Below are 15,293 nucleotides of genomic sequence, written 5' to 3' on the forward strand. Positions count from 1 at the left end.
TGCTCCCATGGTGTCAGCGAAAATGTGACAAAATTTTTTCGCCACCACGTCAAATAAAACCGAATACCCAAAATCAAATTTTCAATATGGCCTTCTCGAAGTGAAACGACTTGTTTTGTTTACAGTTATGATTAAAATTGTTTATTTTAGCCGCAAAGAGCACCTTATTCACTGCAGTCGTGCAGAACCTGGCTCCCGACATTGTGTTTACACGTTGCAGTCAAAGGAACATGCCAAAATGAAGTCGTTTTAGTGAATTACAGCATTGAAATAGTGACTAAAAGGAACGAAAGCGTCAAGCAGCCGATTTCTCATGAAGATAAAAATATATCAGTGTGTGCAAACTGTCACTCGCACTTCTGCACTAATGTACTTTAACAATGTATCATGATCACTTGAATAACGCATTGACAATATTTAAAAAAGGAGACTTGCTGACACATACTTTTTCGATGAGAAGTAGAGGTGCGAAAGGCAAGAGTGATACAACGAGAACCAAGATTGACATCGCCTTTGTTCGTGTATGATCTCTTCAAGAATATATATGGGGAACTCACGGAGACCCAGACCATGCGTACTATCAAGTACATTAACCATGGCAAAAGTTTCAAGGCCCCCTGTTATCCTGTTTATGACTGCAGCAGTTGTTGCTTTGTCCTTGTTGCTTGACAAAGGCCCATTAGGCGCCAGTGCAGAACCTGCAGGTTTCATAAAACTTGCACGTAGGCGCCCACCTAGACAACAAGGTCCAGCTGCGCTATCTACAACTACAACAAACGGGAGCCCTCTCGGCATACTTGGAAAAGTTAAGAAGATTTTCGGTAAATTCAGGTCAACTAGGAAGCCGGTCAAGAAGCCTGCGAAGGACGGCAAGCGTTCTCAATTGTCGAAATCAGCTGGAACTGCAAAGTCTTCTCAAACTTCTCCAACTTCTGAGTCTTCAAAACATAAAGGTTTACCTTCAGGTACGCCGCAACACTTTTTTTATGCTGACAAATAACTCATAAAAATAAGTGAGCATGATTGGGTCGTTATTGGTAATTCGCGGAACGTCCTAAGGTACTGCTAATTCTTTAATTGATTTATTAGCTTTATTCACAGGACTGCGAAAAGAATGAAAAGAAGATATTTCAAGATCTTTAGGCATCCGTCCATTTAAGTTGATTATGCAATAATACAATTATGTAGTATATGGAATGTCAATATGTAAATTACCATTACTGTAACACTTTTAGGGTTCGTGATGCTTTCGCCTGACACAACCCGATAGCGAAAGCTACCTGGAGTGGATAGCTACAGAGGCAATTCTCAGTTCTTGGGGAGCACCTTTCAAAATTTTTCTCATGAAGCTGCCGGAAAGACAACTTGAAGGAGTTGTTTAGGTACTAACATGACATGTGTTTTTTTACAATTTTTTTTCACTCCCGACAACTCCGCAATGGTAAAGTGGACGTGCAGCTTACAAGCTGTCGTGGTATTTTTCGTATTTTTCTCCGCCACAATAAAGCATATCGGTTGAGACATTCACATAAAATGTTTTCTAGCTTTTCAATTTATACCAGGAAAAGTTTGTATGATTTGGAAAACAACGTGTAATCAGAGTCACCAAAACGCCAATTTTTTATCAGACAAGTGGCGACTACAATACATACTCATTTTAACTTTCAAGCTTCATGTATAGCCGAAAGCAGGGGAAGAAAAAACAATTATAAACACTTTGATGCTTGATCTAGTGCAATGTTAAGACGTTGGTTTGGAATGCTGTTTTCTAGTGCCTCCCTCCTGTAACTGAGGAGCATGGCCTGCGGCGAAGTTGGATACATACACGCAACTCGCATCTCGTCGATCATTCATAAAGCGCTGTTTACCTCTGTTCTACGGCGCCGATAAATGCGACAAATGGGGCGGGCATCGTTACACTCCTCTAACATTACTTTTGTGCGGGATTTAAAATGTCTTCGCTGTTTCCCAATTGCCGACGTTGCTACAAACTATACGTTTGTGCCCGGGCTTCACTTCGTACCTGGCAACCCCAGTAATCTGGCGACACGCACTAAATGATACTAATTACGACAAGCATCGGTTTTGCTTTGTAGCTCTTCGGTTAACTTAAAGCTGTCGATGTGTTTTAACCTAACATTATATAAGGAATCCGGTATGACAGAAAATTAGACACTGCTCTAGGAGAGTTGAAAATTTTCATTTTTTGAAGGTTGGTTAAGTGAACCTATCGGGAGTAGCAAAAAAAGGAGACTTTGGTCTCTTCATTCACACAAAACTACTGGTGTACAATCTCGTCGAAACCAAGAACAATGCGCCTAAAATAACAGGAATTTGGACGGGGCAATCTTTAAGATTCTTTTTGTCAACCTAATGTGGAGCAGACAAGGACTCACAATCGTCGTTGATAGAAAAAAGTGCAGAGATGCATTAGCTTGTTGAAGCTAAAACGGTAGAAAAAGTGCATTGGTATCTTGTATTTTAACTCGAGGAATTTAAATGCAAATAATAGCAATTTAGCTAAAGAGTAGTAATCTTAAAGGCGCGAGCATAAATATGCCACAAATAACTGAAGAGTCAGAAGTTTGCCGAAAAGACACTTGTTGTCAGAGTGTCGTATATACCGGTGTGATGGCCACATTTTTGACAGAGGCGAAAGGGCTCGAGGATTGTGCACTTAAATTTAAGTGCTCGGTAAAGAACCCCCGGAAATCAAAATTTGTTGACCTCCCCTCTTCCTACCCCCCTATTCTACTTATGGATTGCTCATCTTTTGACTTCATGCCGCAAAACCCCAACACTTCTTAATATTAATGCGATATGTCAACACCAGAAAAAACAAAGCGCTAGTAGAGAAGGAAGACGACGATGCTTCTGCGGCGATTGCAGTCTCAGTGCGAAAACCCCTATAGGTTAACTCGGCGTGCGTAACATTATTACTTGTGCTTATTTATGAGAAAAATTTTTATTTTCTCTCGCACATTGGAGAAATGTGCTGATAGGATATCCTATAATATCTATCACATTTGATGAAATCGTGGGTAACTGGCAAGTGTTAACCATTGAAAGAAGTTAGCACAGAACGTCGCTGGAGCCGACGTTTTCACAGGTGGACGAGCCTTCGTTGGCAGTAATGACACCCAGTCTGCAGAAATTTTTCAACGAAACATAGTTCTTTTTTGAAGTCTTACATTCCCCAATATATATTGCTTTGATACAGTCGAAGATAGTCAGTGCCGCATTGTCCTCCTCACTTGTAGTGCATAGTTTCTGCAGTGATCTAGGTTAACCTTGATATCAGAACGCTGAATCGATCAAAACAGGAGCTATTTTTTAAGTAATGTTCACACAATAGTACAATTTTCACAATATTACGCTGGCCGAAAACCTTAACACTCCAGAGGGGTAGTTCACTATAGAAAAAAATTTATTTCTCACATAATTAGGTCCATTTCTATAAACACCTTATTTCTGGTAGATTCAGAAAACAATGTTCCTCTTCATCATTGCTGGAGAAATTATAATAAAACATTTAACGAGTATAACTTCATACAACAAATGTTCATTTCCTTCTCTGCTATGCACTAAAACAATTTCGAATGATGTCGGATTCATCCTTATTTGTGGGAAATTATTCTAATCGATTTCTGCGAAAATATCTGGTCAACACACCAGACAACTTGCACTCTTTGGCTGCTTGTCGCATTTTCATAGCTGTTTCCCAGCTTTATCATAAAACTGGTCTACTATTTTGTACATGCTGTGGCCTGTCTATGTCGATTCCTCACCCCCAAAGTAAACTGCAGCTTCACTGGCCACTCGTTGCTGCCTGAACCACTGTTATGATCTGTGAGTTACGAATGTTGCTCTTCTGGGCTTGGAACCACTCCTTCGATGCTAAACTTTTTTGAAGAGCTTGGATTTTTTTCTTTTTCAATAGATGAGCAATGCGTGTTCTTAAAGAGGCTCGAAAGTTCGCTTGAATATCTGACCTCATTCGTTTACGTTGCTCTGGAACTTTATGTCTACATTTATGTGCTTATTCTTTTCCCTGAAGTACTGCCTTCATTGTTTATCTTCTTGAAGATCTTGTCTTGGAAAAGTTGCCGTCATCGGTGCTTTCTGATTATTTTCGCAATTGTCAAAAGCGTGTAGCACTACTCCGACAATGTGGACATCGCATGTTGATTGGTTTATGAACTGAAGTAACTATACAAACTATTTAAATGTTTTCACGGATCAGCATATCACCCCTTGGCTGCTTTTTTTTTCGTTGTCCTCCATCTGTGAGATTGTGCACGGTGAAAACGAAAATTTCACTTGATTTCCCTTGTAGCAAGCTTGTTTGATACGCTGATTATTGTAAAGCATTCAGCTAAACAATGAACAGTAGTGCATTGTATTTCGACTGCTTCTTAGAATAAATTTACTCGATAATAAATGAAAACTAATGACCCAATGTGTGTACCTTTCACAGATATGGTCCTGCCGACTGTTGCATCTGGCCTAGGAGGCTTCACGAGTACTCATCTCGGATATGGCGGCTATGGGGGCCTTGGCGGCATGGGCGCCTATGGCGGCATGGGTGCCTATGGCGGCATGGGTGCATTTGGGGGTATGGGTGCCCTTGGCGGTATGGGTATGTATGGCGGCCTTGGTGGTATGGGTATGTATGGCGGCCTTGGCGGTCTTGGTGGCCTTGGTGGCATGGGCTACGGTGGTTACGGTGGAAGAACCGGTGGTCTTGGTACTGCCGGGAAACTTGGCCTCATTGGCGCAGCTGGTGCTGCTGCTGCCGCTGGTGCTGCTGGAGCTGTTGCAGTCGTAGGCGCTGCTCGTGGTTCTTCTGCTACTGGAAGTGAAGGGACTACGAACGTTGATGATGTGACTGGTGCTCCTGCGACTGATAAGACTTACGACATTACTACTGCTTTGGGTGATACCGGCAGTGATGGTGCTCCTGGCTCGACTGGCACTGCTGTTACTGATGACGTGGCTGACACTGTTGGTGCTACTGGTATTGATGACAATGCTGACATTGATTCTCCTGCTCACACTGATGATCCCACTGACCCTGATCCTGCTTTTGGCGCTGACGACGCTACTCCCACAGATGGTGCTGCTGGCACTGCTGACCCTGCGGGGGCTGATGACAGTGCTGGCACTGATGATACTAGCACAGATGATGCTGCTGGCAGTGGCTACGGTGGCGACATCGATGACTCCACTGGCACTGATGTAGCTGCTCGCACTGTTGGAAGTCCTGGCAGTGATGGCATTACTGAAGCTGTTGACATTTCAAACACAGATATACATGCAGGGATATCTCATAGTGATCATTATCAATATGGTTACGAATATTATTACGACGAAACAGAATACGAGACCACTGATTCTTAAGCATGACAAATAAAAACACTTGTCCTGTGCTGCACTAAAATATTACAAATAAGCCATATAGAATACCTTCGCTCACTATGACTCACGTCTTGCCTTTTTTGAAGTAATTGAAAAGATTTTATATTTGTTTCTTAATGTTGAAGCGTCATTATCACAACGCCAACATGCAGATTCAACCTAATAATTACATACGCACTTTTTTCACTTTCGTAGCTTATGCCGTGTTCCCGTGTTGATGGCCTGCACTTTCCCACACAAGCTTTCCGACAATGCAATGAATTTCATGATAGGAGCATTTAAAGACCACTGCTGCTTTTTTATTAGAGTAAAAAAGCATTGCGCTACCCCCCTCTGAAGGCTCCTGTGAATATTTCGGGAAAAACGATAATCAGTTGCATGTACCTAATGCGAACAAGGTTTCCCCTGCAGATCACAATACTAGTTGCACCAATGATATGATTGAGCAAAAATATGCTCACTGCTGCGGTGAGCTGCAGTGTAATAAAATTACAGCACATCTTTCAAGCCCCATTTCTGTAACTAGCCTTTGTGTGCTTCGTCACACGTGGGTTGAACGAGGCCAACAAAAGACTATTGCAAGCCTGGAGTGCCTTAACTAATGTTATTGTGTAACCTATGGCAGTGGCTACAATTGCCTATATTGCTATGCGAGCAAAATTGACCATTTCAAACTATCTTTCTACGACAACTGGAAGTAGCATTGTCAAACTGTCACTGTACCACCATTATTTCTTTTGTTATAATCATAGCACCCACTAAGCGTCCGTAAATTAACAAAGTTACACACCTGCTCATTTTTCTGCGATCTTCTAGCTGAGCATGGTTAGATTCCTCTAAGTGGTTTGTAACAGCGCCAGGTGTGCCTTTAGGACACCCACTCGTTGCTCGATTTAAATGTTAAAACGCCTGGCGCAATCGTTCACTTCAACCTTAGAAAGCAAGACCCGTAAATATTACTTCTACCACTACATGACCTTCGCATGGTGATTAAGAAGATGAATAAAACTGTATTTTGGATTGTGTTTTTTTCATTTTTTCGAAAAGGTATCTCGCAGTTGCGTGGCTCTGTGGTAAAGGAACTGCTTGTCGTGCAAACGACGCAATTCCATTTTACCTCAAAAAGAATATTCCCCACCGCGGTGGTATATTGGCAGAAGTACTCGGCTGCTGACCCACAGGTTGTGGAATCGAATCGCGGCTGTGGTGGCTGCATTTTTGAAACAGGCCAAATGCTGCAGGCCCATGTGTTCAGGTTTGGGCGCACGTTAAAGAACCTCAGGTGGTCGGAAATTTTCAAAGCCCTCCACTACAGCATCACTCATAACCATAAGACAAACTTGCGACGTTGAAACCCACATATCAATAAATCAATGAATCGATCAATCAATAAGATGATTGATTAATTGATGAAATGGGATCGGCCTTAACTGGGCGGAACAATCATTTAGAAGGATATAAATCTAAAAATCTCCTATGAATTTTACGTTTATAAAATGGAATCGTATATAATGAATGAAAACACTGCCCGAGCCAATGAAGGCCCTTGTCGTCTCTTTTTCCCCCTACTTCTTTCTTTCTGTCTCTGCAACTTTCCCTTTCTCTCCCTTTATTTTCTTTCTAATTCATGTTTCTTTACCCCTGTATCACTTCTTGTCTTTCTACCACACTATCCTGTCTCATTTTTTGTGTGTATCCTTATCTCGTTTGTTTCATTCTTTTCCACTTTTTTCTCCTTCCCAAAACAGGGTATCAAACCAAAGTCTTCTTCTAGTTAACATCCCTGTCTTCCATTATTCTTTCAGACACATGCACTCTCTCTCTCTTCAGTTATTGAACTCTTTTTTCTCCTTTTTTTTCTCTTTTTAGTTATCTCTTTATTTCTATTTTCTCTTTGTGCTTCTCTCAATTTTTACTCGTTCTCTAGGCGATCGCACCTATTGCATCCCCCCCAAAACAAGTAGGTACAAATTATTCAGGAAAGATCCAGAAGATGAAGAAGTGGACAAAAGGAGGAAAAGCTGGTTCCCAGTGGTTGTAGACTTTGTTCGTGGGCAGCTGGATTTTTCAGAGCTTAAACAGCTCTTTCGTTAACGCCAAGGCATTAAGGTCGTGGCAAGTTATTCTCAAAATGTGTTACTTATACATGCATGCCTATATTTGTTGCAACATACCAAACTTTGTAAAAGAATATTGTGGCATATGCCAAGCCTGCTTTGTATTCCTCTTGTTTATACTCATACCATGCCAGCTTTATTATATATCAGGTTGATAAGACTGATCAAAGAGCGCTCAGGTCATGGCAAGTAACCATACAGTGCGATAGAGAGGCCCACTATTTTCCACATCCTGCTACCTCAAGCTTGCCTTCGTTTCTCATGGATACATCGCATATTCCTCATCCTTGAATAAATTTCTCAGCTTTTACTGCGCCAGAAACAGTTCGTTAGTCGAAAATAAAACTTGTTCTAAATGAGAAGCTAAGCCTAACAATTTTCGATCCAACCGAGTGGAATTGCGTTCTTATTTATAGACTGAGTAATGCAGTCTTCTTAACGACGGTGTTGTTTCAACGCTCCGCAAGCAGAGAGTTTCCCTGCTATAACTTCTTAGGGGAGAAGCTCCACACGCAGTGGGTCATTTCCTCATCTGTCATAGTATTAGTAGTATGTAGCCACCTCTAGTTCATGAGTTGCTCAATAGATGACATTGTGTGTACACGTCCTTGGGAATAATATCACTCGATAGCGTTAGTGATTTTCACAGCATATCCACAGAGTGAATAACGATGAGTGGGATGGAGCATTTGTCCGCCCGTCCATCTGTCCATCCAAGCGTGCGTCCGTCCATTCACCCATCCATCCATCCGTTACTGCTTCTGTCAGTTCGCCCGTGCTTCCATACGTCTGTCTGTCTGTCCATGCGTCCGTTCACTGATGCTTTCATCTGTCTTTGCAGCCGTCCATCTATTCATGCTTCTGTCGATTCATCTGTCCTTCCGTCCGTCCATCAGTGCGTCTGTCCATTCAGGCTTCCGTCCATCCGGCAATCCGTCCGTGCATGCTTCCGTCCATCAATGAGTGTGTTCGTGCATCCATTCGTCTGTCTGTCTGACCATCTGTCGCCATGATTCCATCGGTCCATCCATCTGGACACACTGATGGACGAATGATCACTTCGCCTCACTCATCGTCATTGACTCTGTTGATGTGCTGTGATTTTTAAGCCTATAGTTTGTCACCAATTTTAATTGTGCATTTGGTTTTATACCTTACTGCACAGCATATGACAAAGTGGAAGGAGTACTCAATGCTGTTACATCCACGGCAAATGGTTGCAGAAAGTGACCAGGAAGAAGATACACAAATGCGTAACAAACCCGTCACCTTTAACTAAGTACAGAACTATGCCAAAAACACCAGATCAAAATCAATTTGATAATTATTGCCACGTCACTCTGGAGTTCTAGGCTATTTCAGCCATAGATGTCTTGTGAACGATAACTGATTCGCTTCTTTGTTGCGAGAATTCCTGTATTTGCACATTCCGCTGTATCGTAAGGCACCTCATACATCTTTTCAGATCGGTAAAAGAAGAACGCGCTGTGACATTTCGGAAGACCGTATTGTAACAAAGGGTGCGTTTGAAAGTCATTTCTTACAGAGATAAAGCATGAACACATGGTCGCTCAGTTTCAAAAATACCACTGAAGATGACTTTGCCTTTGCTGCTATAGTAGTGTCATCCCCATGTCATCTATCCTTCTGTCACTTCTCGACTAAAAGTAGCCCCTAACACACGGCGAGACTCGGTAGCTATTTTTCAATTCAGCAACTCTGTGTAGCTGTCACCACGTCACGCATTCCACAAGCGCCATTCCACTTGTTTATCAGAATATTTGCTATAGTAGTCATAGTGTCAGTGATCGCTGCCTAAATAGTAATGCTCTAATCTCGATAGATATTGCCTATGCTGGTGGATCTTTTTGGAAAATATTTGCAACATCGCTTAGTTTTATTCAGACGACCTTGAACATTCGATGTTATAGGTGGAGCATTGCGCAGTTGCAGTCAGTACAAGCAACAATCATGCTTAAAATATTCTTTAACCTTAGAACGTGTAATATAAGGCTCAATATTACTCTTTAATGGTAGGTGTGACCTTAAGAGACAAGAAGAGAGCAGAGTGGATTAGAGGGCAAACGGGGGTTAAGGGTATTGTAGTTGAAATGAAGAGGAAATGGATGTGGGCCGGGCATATAGCGCGTAGACAGGATAGCCGCTGGTCATTAAGGGTAACAAATTGGATTCCCAGAAAAGATAAGAGAGTTAGGGGGAGACAGAAGGTTAGGTGGGAAGATAAGATTAAGAAGTCTGCGGGTATAAATTGGCAGCAGCAAGCACAGGACCGGGTTAACTGGCGGAACTTGGGAGAAGCCTTTGTCCTGCAGTGGACGTAGTCACGCGGACAACGATGATGATGATGATGATAATGATTACTCTATAAAAACAGAGTATCTAACCAGTTCTCTGTCGCAACCGATCATTCATTGTGTGCTGGTGTGCGTGGATGCAATTTGAGATCACAATATTTGGGGCTGCTGGCAGCTTTCTATGCACTACAGCGCAGTGACACGGCCCATCCCATCAAAGCGCCATCAGCGACCACATGCTTGACATGATTAGCACAATCTCTGCAATAAAGCCATTTTTATGACATCACGTGCTGTGTTTGTTTCTTAGCTCTTTTTATGTCAGTCTATTGAGTAACCTAGAAAGCTTGCCACGTTGGTGTCGCGTATTTTACGTTTCAATGCGGCAAGGCAAGGTAAATAAATAACCCGCATCGGAGACCATACGAGTGCTTAAATTGCATCTTTTTGGCATCTTTTGTGGATTGTTTTTTTACCCTGAAAATAATGGGAAAGGTTTTGCTGCACCATCTGCTAGCACACCCCGCTACAATGACTTGGAAATATTCAAAGACAAGACCTAACTCAACGAAAACGTTAATTGTTAACACACCACGCGTAGACCACGAGTGTACTTGTAGAATATTGGCTACGTCTGGTCAAGTACCACATTTATCCCAAACAATGACAGATGGGAATGGTGTCCTTAAGATCCGCTGCACAGTGTGGTGGCGGGGGGGGGGGGGTGGAGTTGGAGTGGGTTCTTTCCGGGCGAACTTACACTTTACTTCTTGAAATACGTTTGAAGTATCAAGTGTAACTAGAACCAAATGGATGTGTACACCGACTCTCAGTCATCAGAGAGCCATCTCCTTTTTTTTTTCTTCCACGCTCCCAGCCATCATTGCAGTTACTGGACAATTATCTCTACTTCTCACCTTATCGGCTATTTTCAAGCAGTTCTTTGCAAGTGTAGTCAGAAAGCTTGAAAATTGTATTGCAAGAGCGGATTCCCTTTTGGTTTCTAATACGCTGGGCTGTTCTAATGAGAGTTACCATAACTATAGGTCAATACGCACTCTGTTTTATCTCTTCAATCTCTGCTTTGCTTAAAAAAAAGGGTTTTATTTGACATCCAGTACAGTGAGTATGTTGGGAGTGTTTGTTAAGTAACTGAAAGTCACACCCCACGAATATATGGCATAACAAAAGATGCAAGCGTGTCAACAATTTGGCAAAGCCTCAAAGTTCCCGTTTTATGAAGGATATTTATATACTCTGTTTGCCGCTGGTGGCAGGCATATCTTAGAAGAGCTGAGTTGAGTTCGGATTGGCACGATGGATGGACGTGTTTTTTAGTGCTCCCGATCAACGGCGCAAATAAGTTGCTTTGTATGTTTTGATATTGCTTTTATTCAAATTAAGGCAGCAGTTTGAATCCTTGTAGCACTAATTACATTGTACGCCTTTTCGAGGGTCAGTCACCAGGTATTTACTTCTTTGTGTGTGTGTGTTTTCGTTGTTTGTGTTTTTTTTTCTCTTGCCACCCCGTGGGGGAGGTGCACGTACACCGAACACGCAAATTTGGGTAGCAGAGCATAGACTTTCTTTTTTTTTCGTAGTGCAGGATTTGTTCTACACCACGTTTCGTAATTATCGAGTGGGACAATTCATAAAATAATTGGTGCCAAAAAGACAGAGTTAAAAAGCTGTAAAAAGTTCAGGATGCGGGGTGGGTTGGAAAATAGATGCAAGTGTAGATGCATAAAGAGAGGAGGCTGACCCCAAGTGCAGGCAATATGAGGCCGAGGAAAAAATGAAGAAAATGATGGTTTTACCGAGTGAACTGTTGATGAGAGTATCTGGTATGGAGATTGCATTGGCAACAGAGCAAGAAAAAAACGAGGGCTATGGGAGAAAGGCCCAGGTCTGCCGAGGAGGCACTAGCGAAGGTGAACAATAGAGCGGCCAACGGAGAGAATGGTAGGGCACCGGCAACCTGAACGGCACAAGAGAAAGAGCAAGCAAGTTAAGAAAAAACAGGTTAAGCCTGTTCATTGGTCTCAAGACCCAGCTTCGGCGAAAGAGTGGTGGGGTTGGGAGCGGACAAAGCAGCCAGCACAACAGTTGTAAGCAACTCTCAGGTGCAGGACGCTCCAGCTGGAAAGTCACAGCACGCGATAATCGCCGGGGACTCAAATTTTAATCGATGTGCTGAAGCAATCAAACAGAGGGTAAGAGGGGACGAGTGGGTTCCAGTAGGGACGTTCCCAGGACGCAAGCTGGAAGCAGTCATAAGGTAAGCGAGTACAAATCTCGAAACTACAGCTGAAGGGTGACACCTAGTGACGAAACCTCGTAAAGGCAGTTTAATTGATGTCTTAAATGAAGATACGGCGGGACTAGCGACCACACTGGCAAAAGGGGTCGATGACATGCGCGCCATTTCTCCTCAGTTACAGGTAGTGATATGCACGATACCGGAAGTACCGGTGCGGGACAGCAACCTGCAAAGAGCGGATGTCAGGTAGTGATATGCACGATACCAGATGTACCGGTGCGTGAAAGCAGCCTGCAAAGAGTGGATGTCAACGCAAACCAAATAGATGTATCGGATGAGTCGAGAGAAATGCTATGAGGTGGTGGAAATAAACAGAGAGGTGCATAGGTGGGGTGGTTTTTAACGAGGCCAAATTCACTTCGATGGCACGCTAGGTTATGAGTTGGGTTGGCGACTTGCAGGACGCACAATAGCTTTCAAGGGGGCACACGGGCCCGCCTGGGTCCAGGATAGCTGGTAACAAGGAAAACAACCAGGCGGACTCTTTGACATGTTGTATAGAAAGATACGATTCTGAAGTGGCACCAATATCTAAGACATGTAGAGTCCGGTGCAGAAATTGACGTAGCCATGAGGGCCAAGCCAATTCTGACGTATGGTATATTAACATGCACGGTGGCAGAAATAGGCTGAAGTGAGGAGAGATATAAGAACAGCTAAGAGAGGTGAGACCGATGGTATATAGTTTTGTAGAAACACATCTTAGGGACATGGAACAACCACCTAACAATCAGGACTACGCAAGGAAATTTTGTAATAGACCAGAAGGCAGTAGAAAGAAGGATAGTATTGGGGCATTGATTTATAAAAGTACAGACTGGCAAAGGGTGAAGCAGGAGTGGAAGGAACATTTGTTGCCAAAAGGGAAAGTGGCAACGCAAATGATGCTCCTGGGTTTTGTATACTTGTGGACAGGGGCAAAAGCCAGAGAGGAAAACCAACAAATAGTGCAGTTCATAGAAAATTACTTTGGCGAACTAAGAGAAGAGTGCGAGGTAATTATATTAAGAGATATGAATGCGCACTTAGAAAATATGGATATACTGACCCAACAGGCAGAATGCTAATGGATATGTGTAAAAGGCGTGATTTAATCATTTAAAATGGCACTGTGAAATGCGAAGGGCAGATAACGTGGGAGGTGGAAAGGCGGCAGTCGACGCCTTTCCACTTTCCAGATTACGCAATAACGTCGCATATGATGTATGATTGGCTAAAGGTGATGAACATAATAAATTATTATGGGCCCAGAAGCTTAGGTAGTGATCACAAACGTATCAAGCTGAGTTTTGCAAGATAAATGAAATTGGAAAGGTGGCAGTACGAGCAACCACACGGTAATAATTAATCATAAAAGCAAATAGAAATAGCAACTAAAGAGATTGAGAAAATAATCACCGAGGATACTAAAACAAAGTGGACGTACACAAACCTAACTCGATTGTTTGAGTTAAAGCTTGCTAAGGTACGAGTTAAACCAACCAGGAAAAGCACACACAAACCCTAGAGCTCGTGAGTTAAGGAAGTTACACAGGTATGCTAAACATAGGGGTAAACCGAAAATTGATGTCAAAAGAAAATGGAATAACTTTTGAGCTGCAAAAAGGAAGCGTTCGATTTGATCAGTGACAACATTAGAAGAAACGGGGCCCAATGGATGGCGGAAGTAAACAAAAAGAATAGAAAGGGAGCTGCAAAGTTTTAGAACTATCTCGATTCTCTGACTAATAAGACGAACATGAAACAGTGGTTTATAACTACAGTTCAAGAAGTAAGACTAGACGGGGATGAGGCAATGGAACATATAAAAGCAATGATGACAGAACAATTTATACACTAAGAAAACTCTGCATGCATTGTGCCAGATGAGGATAGACGAATTAGCTCAGTGGCTCCACTGGGACAACGATAGTGGGAAAGGGCAGAGAAAAGGGTTCCAATAGCACATTAACAGGCTCTGATGGCATACCAATCATGCTAATAAAGAAACTAGGACCAAACTCTAAGCAAACATGAATAGAGGCAGCAAGCAAAGCAATAATAGATGATAAAGCTCCCAGTGTGTGGAAACTAAGCAGGATGAGCAAGATCGATAAAGAAAATAGGGACAAATCCGATATAAACAACTATCGTTATATAACAGTGACATTAGTAGTCTACAGGCTGGTGATGCAGATAGTAAAGAAAAGACTACGGACATTGGTGGAGAATGAGGGGGTGCTGGGAGAGCTACAAAAGGGTTCGTAAACGAAGGAAGTTGGAGGCCATTGTGTTTTAATTGGTGCAGTGTATTGAAATAGCAGAAAAAGAACTTAGGCTCCTGTCGCTGGCAAATATAGATATCAAGGGAGGTTACGATAGTGTGATTGAAGAAGACTTGTGGGGAATACAGGACGCACTAGTTGCGGAAGATAGAATAACTAATCTTCTAAAAAATATCTATAAAAGTAACAAGGTAGTAATCGAATGAGAAGAACAGGAATCTGAACCTATAGAGATACAACGCGGGCTTCGACAGGGATGTCCCTTGTCACCTTGGTTATTTATGCTGTTTCTCCAGGGACTAGATACCAAATTAGAGGGGAGTCGAATCGGCCTCAGCCTCTTCTTTGCCAAGCAAGGGAAACACATTGAACAGGCATTACCAGCACTAATGTACACAGACGATAATGTATTAATAGCCGAGAAAAAGGAAGATCTGCGGGGATTGTCTGTGGTAATGAGGGAGATAAGCTAAAGTTGATGTTCAATAGGGAAAAATCGGCAATGATTTTTAATGATAACTAAGGCAGTGAGCTTAAGATACAGGAAGTCACGCTAGCATTAGTGGATAAATATAAATATTTGGGCATATGGATACATAACGCGGTTGACTATCTAAGGGAGCACGAAAGAAACGTAATGACAAAGGGTACCAGGAATGTAGCTGTAATAAAAAATAGGGCACTGTGAAACTACAATAGGTATGGCGTTGTGAGAGGAAATTCGAAAGGTGTCATAGTCCCGGGTTTGACGTTTGACAACACTGTATTGTGCATTAAATGAGAAGTTCAAGCAATATTGGCAATTAAACAATGTGGCATAGGCAGACTTGCTTTTTGAGCACACGGGAATACTCCTAAT

The 15,293-nt window shown here is 42.4% G+C and overlaps 1 protein-coding gene across 2 annotated transcripts; it reads left to right on the forward strand.

The window, feature by feature from the left end:
- Positions 1-468: 468 nt before the first annotated feature.
- Positions 469-6,443, forward strand: LOC119179333 (uncharacterized). Of its 2 annotated transcripts, XM_075868827.1 has the most exons (3): positions 469-902; positions 933-965; positions 4,478-6,443. In XM_075868827.1, the coding sequence occupies exons 1-3, from the start codon at positions 524-526 to the stop codon at positions 5,398-5,400; spliced, it is 1,335 nt and encodes a 444-aa protein (XP_075724942.1). In that variant the 5' UTR covers positions 469-523; the 3' UTR covers positions 5,401-6,443. The 2 variants fall into 2 exon arrangements, with proteins under 2 accessions (XP_075724942.1, XP_037286296.2); XM_037430399.2 differs by having other exon boundaries at positions 469-965.
- The last annotated feature ends 8,850 nt before the right edge of the window (positions 6,444-15,293 follow it).

The sequence above is a fragment of the Rhipicephalus microplus genome, chromosome 7 (genome assembly GCF_043290135.1).
Source record: "Rhipicephalus microplus isolate Deutch F79 chromosome 7, USDA_Rmic, whole genome shotgun sequence".
Taxonomy (NCBI): Eukaryota; Metazoa; Arthropoda; class Arachnida; order Ixodida; family Ixodidae; genus Rhipicephalus; species Rhipicephalus microplus.

What these genes read in the sequence shown, in the direction of transcription:
- LOC119179333 (XM_037430399.2), top strand. Translation starts at nt 524, where the DNA reads ATGATCTCTTCAAGAATATATATGGGGAACTCACGGAGACCCAGACCA. An exon ending in ACATAAAGGTTTACCTTCAG is followed by an intron (nt 966 to 4,477) that starts GTACGCCGCAAC and finishes TACCTTTCACAG; the next exon opens with ATATGGTCCTGCCGACTGTT.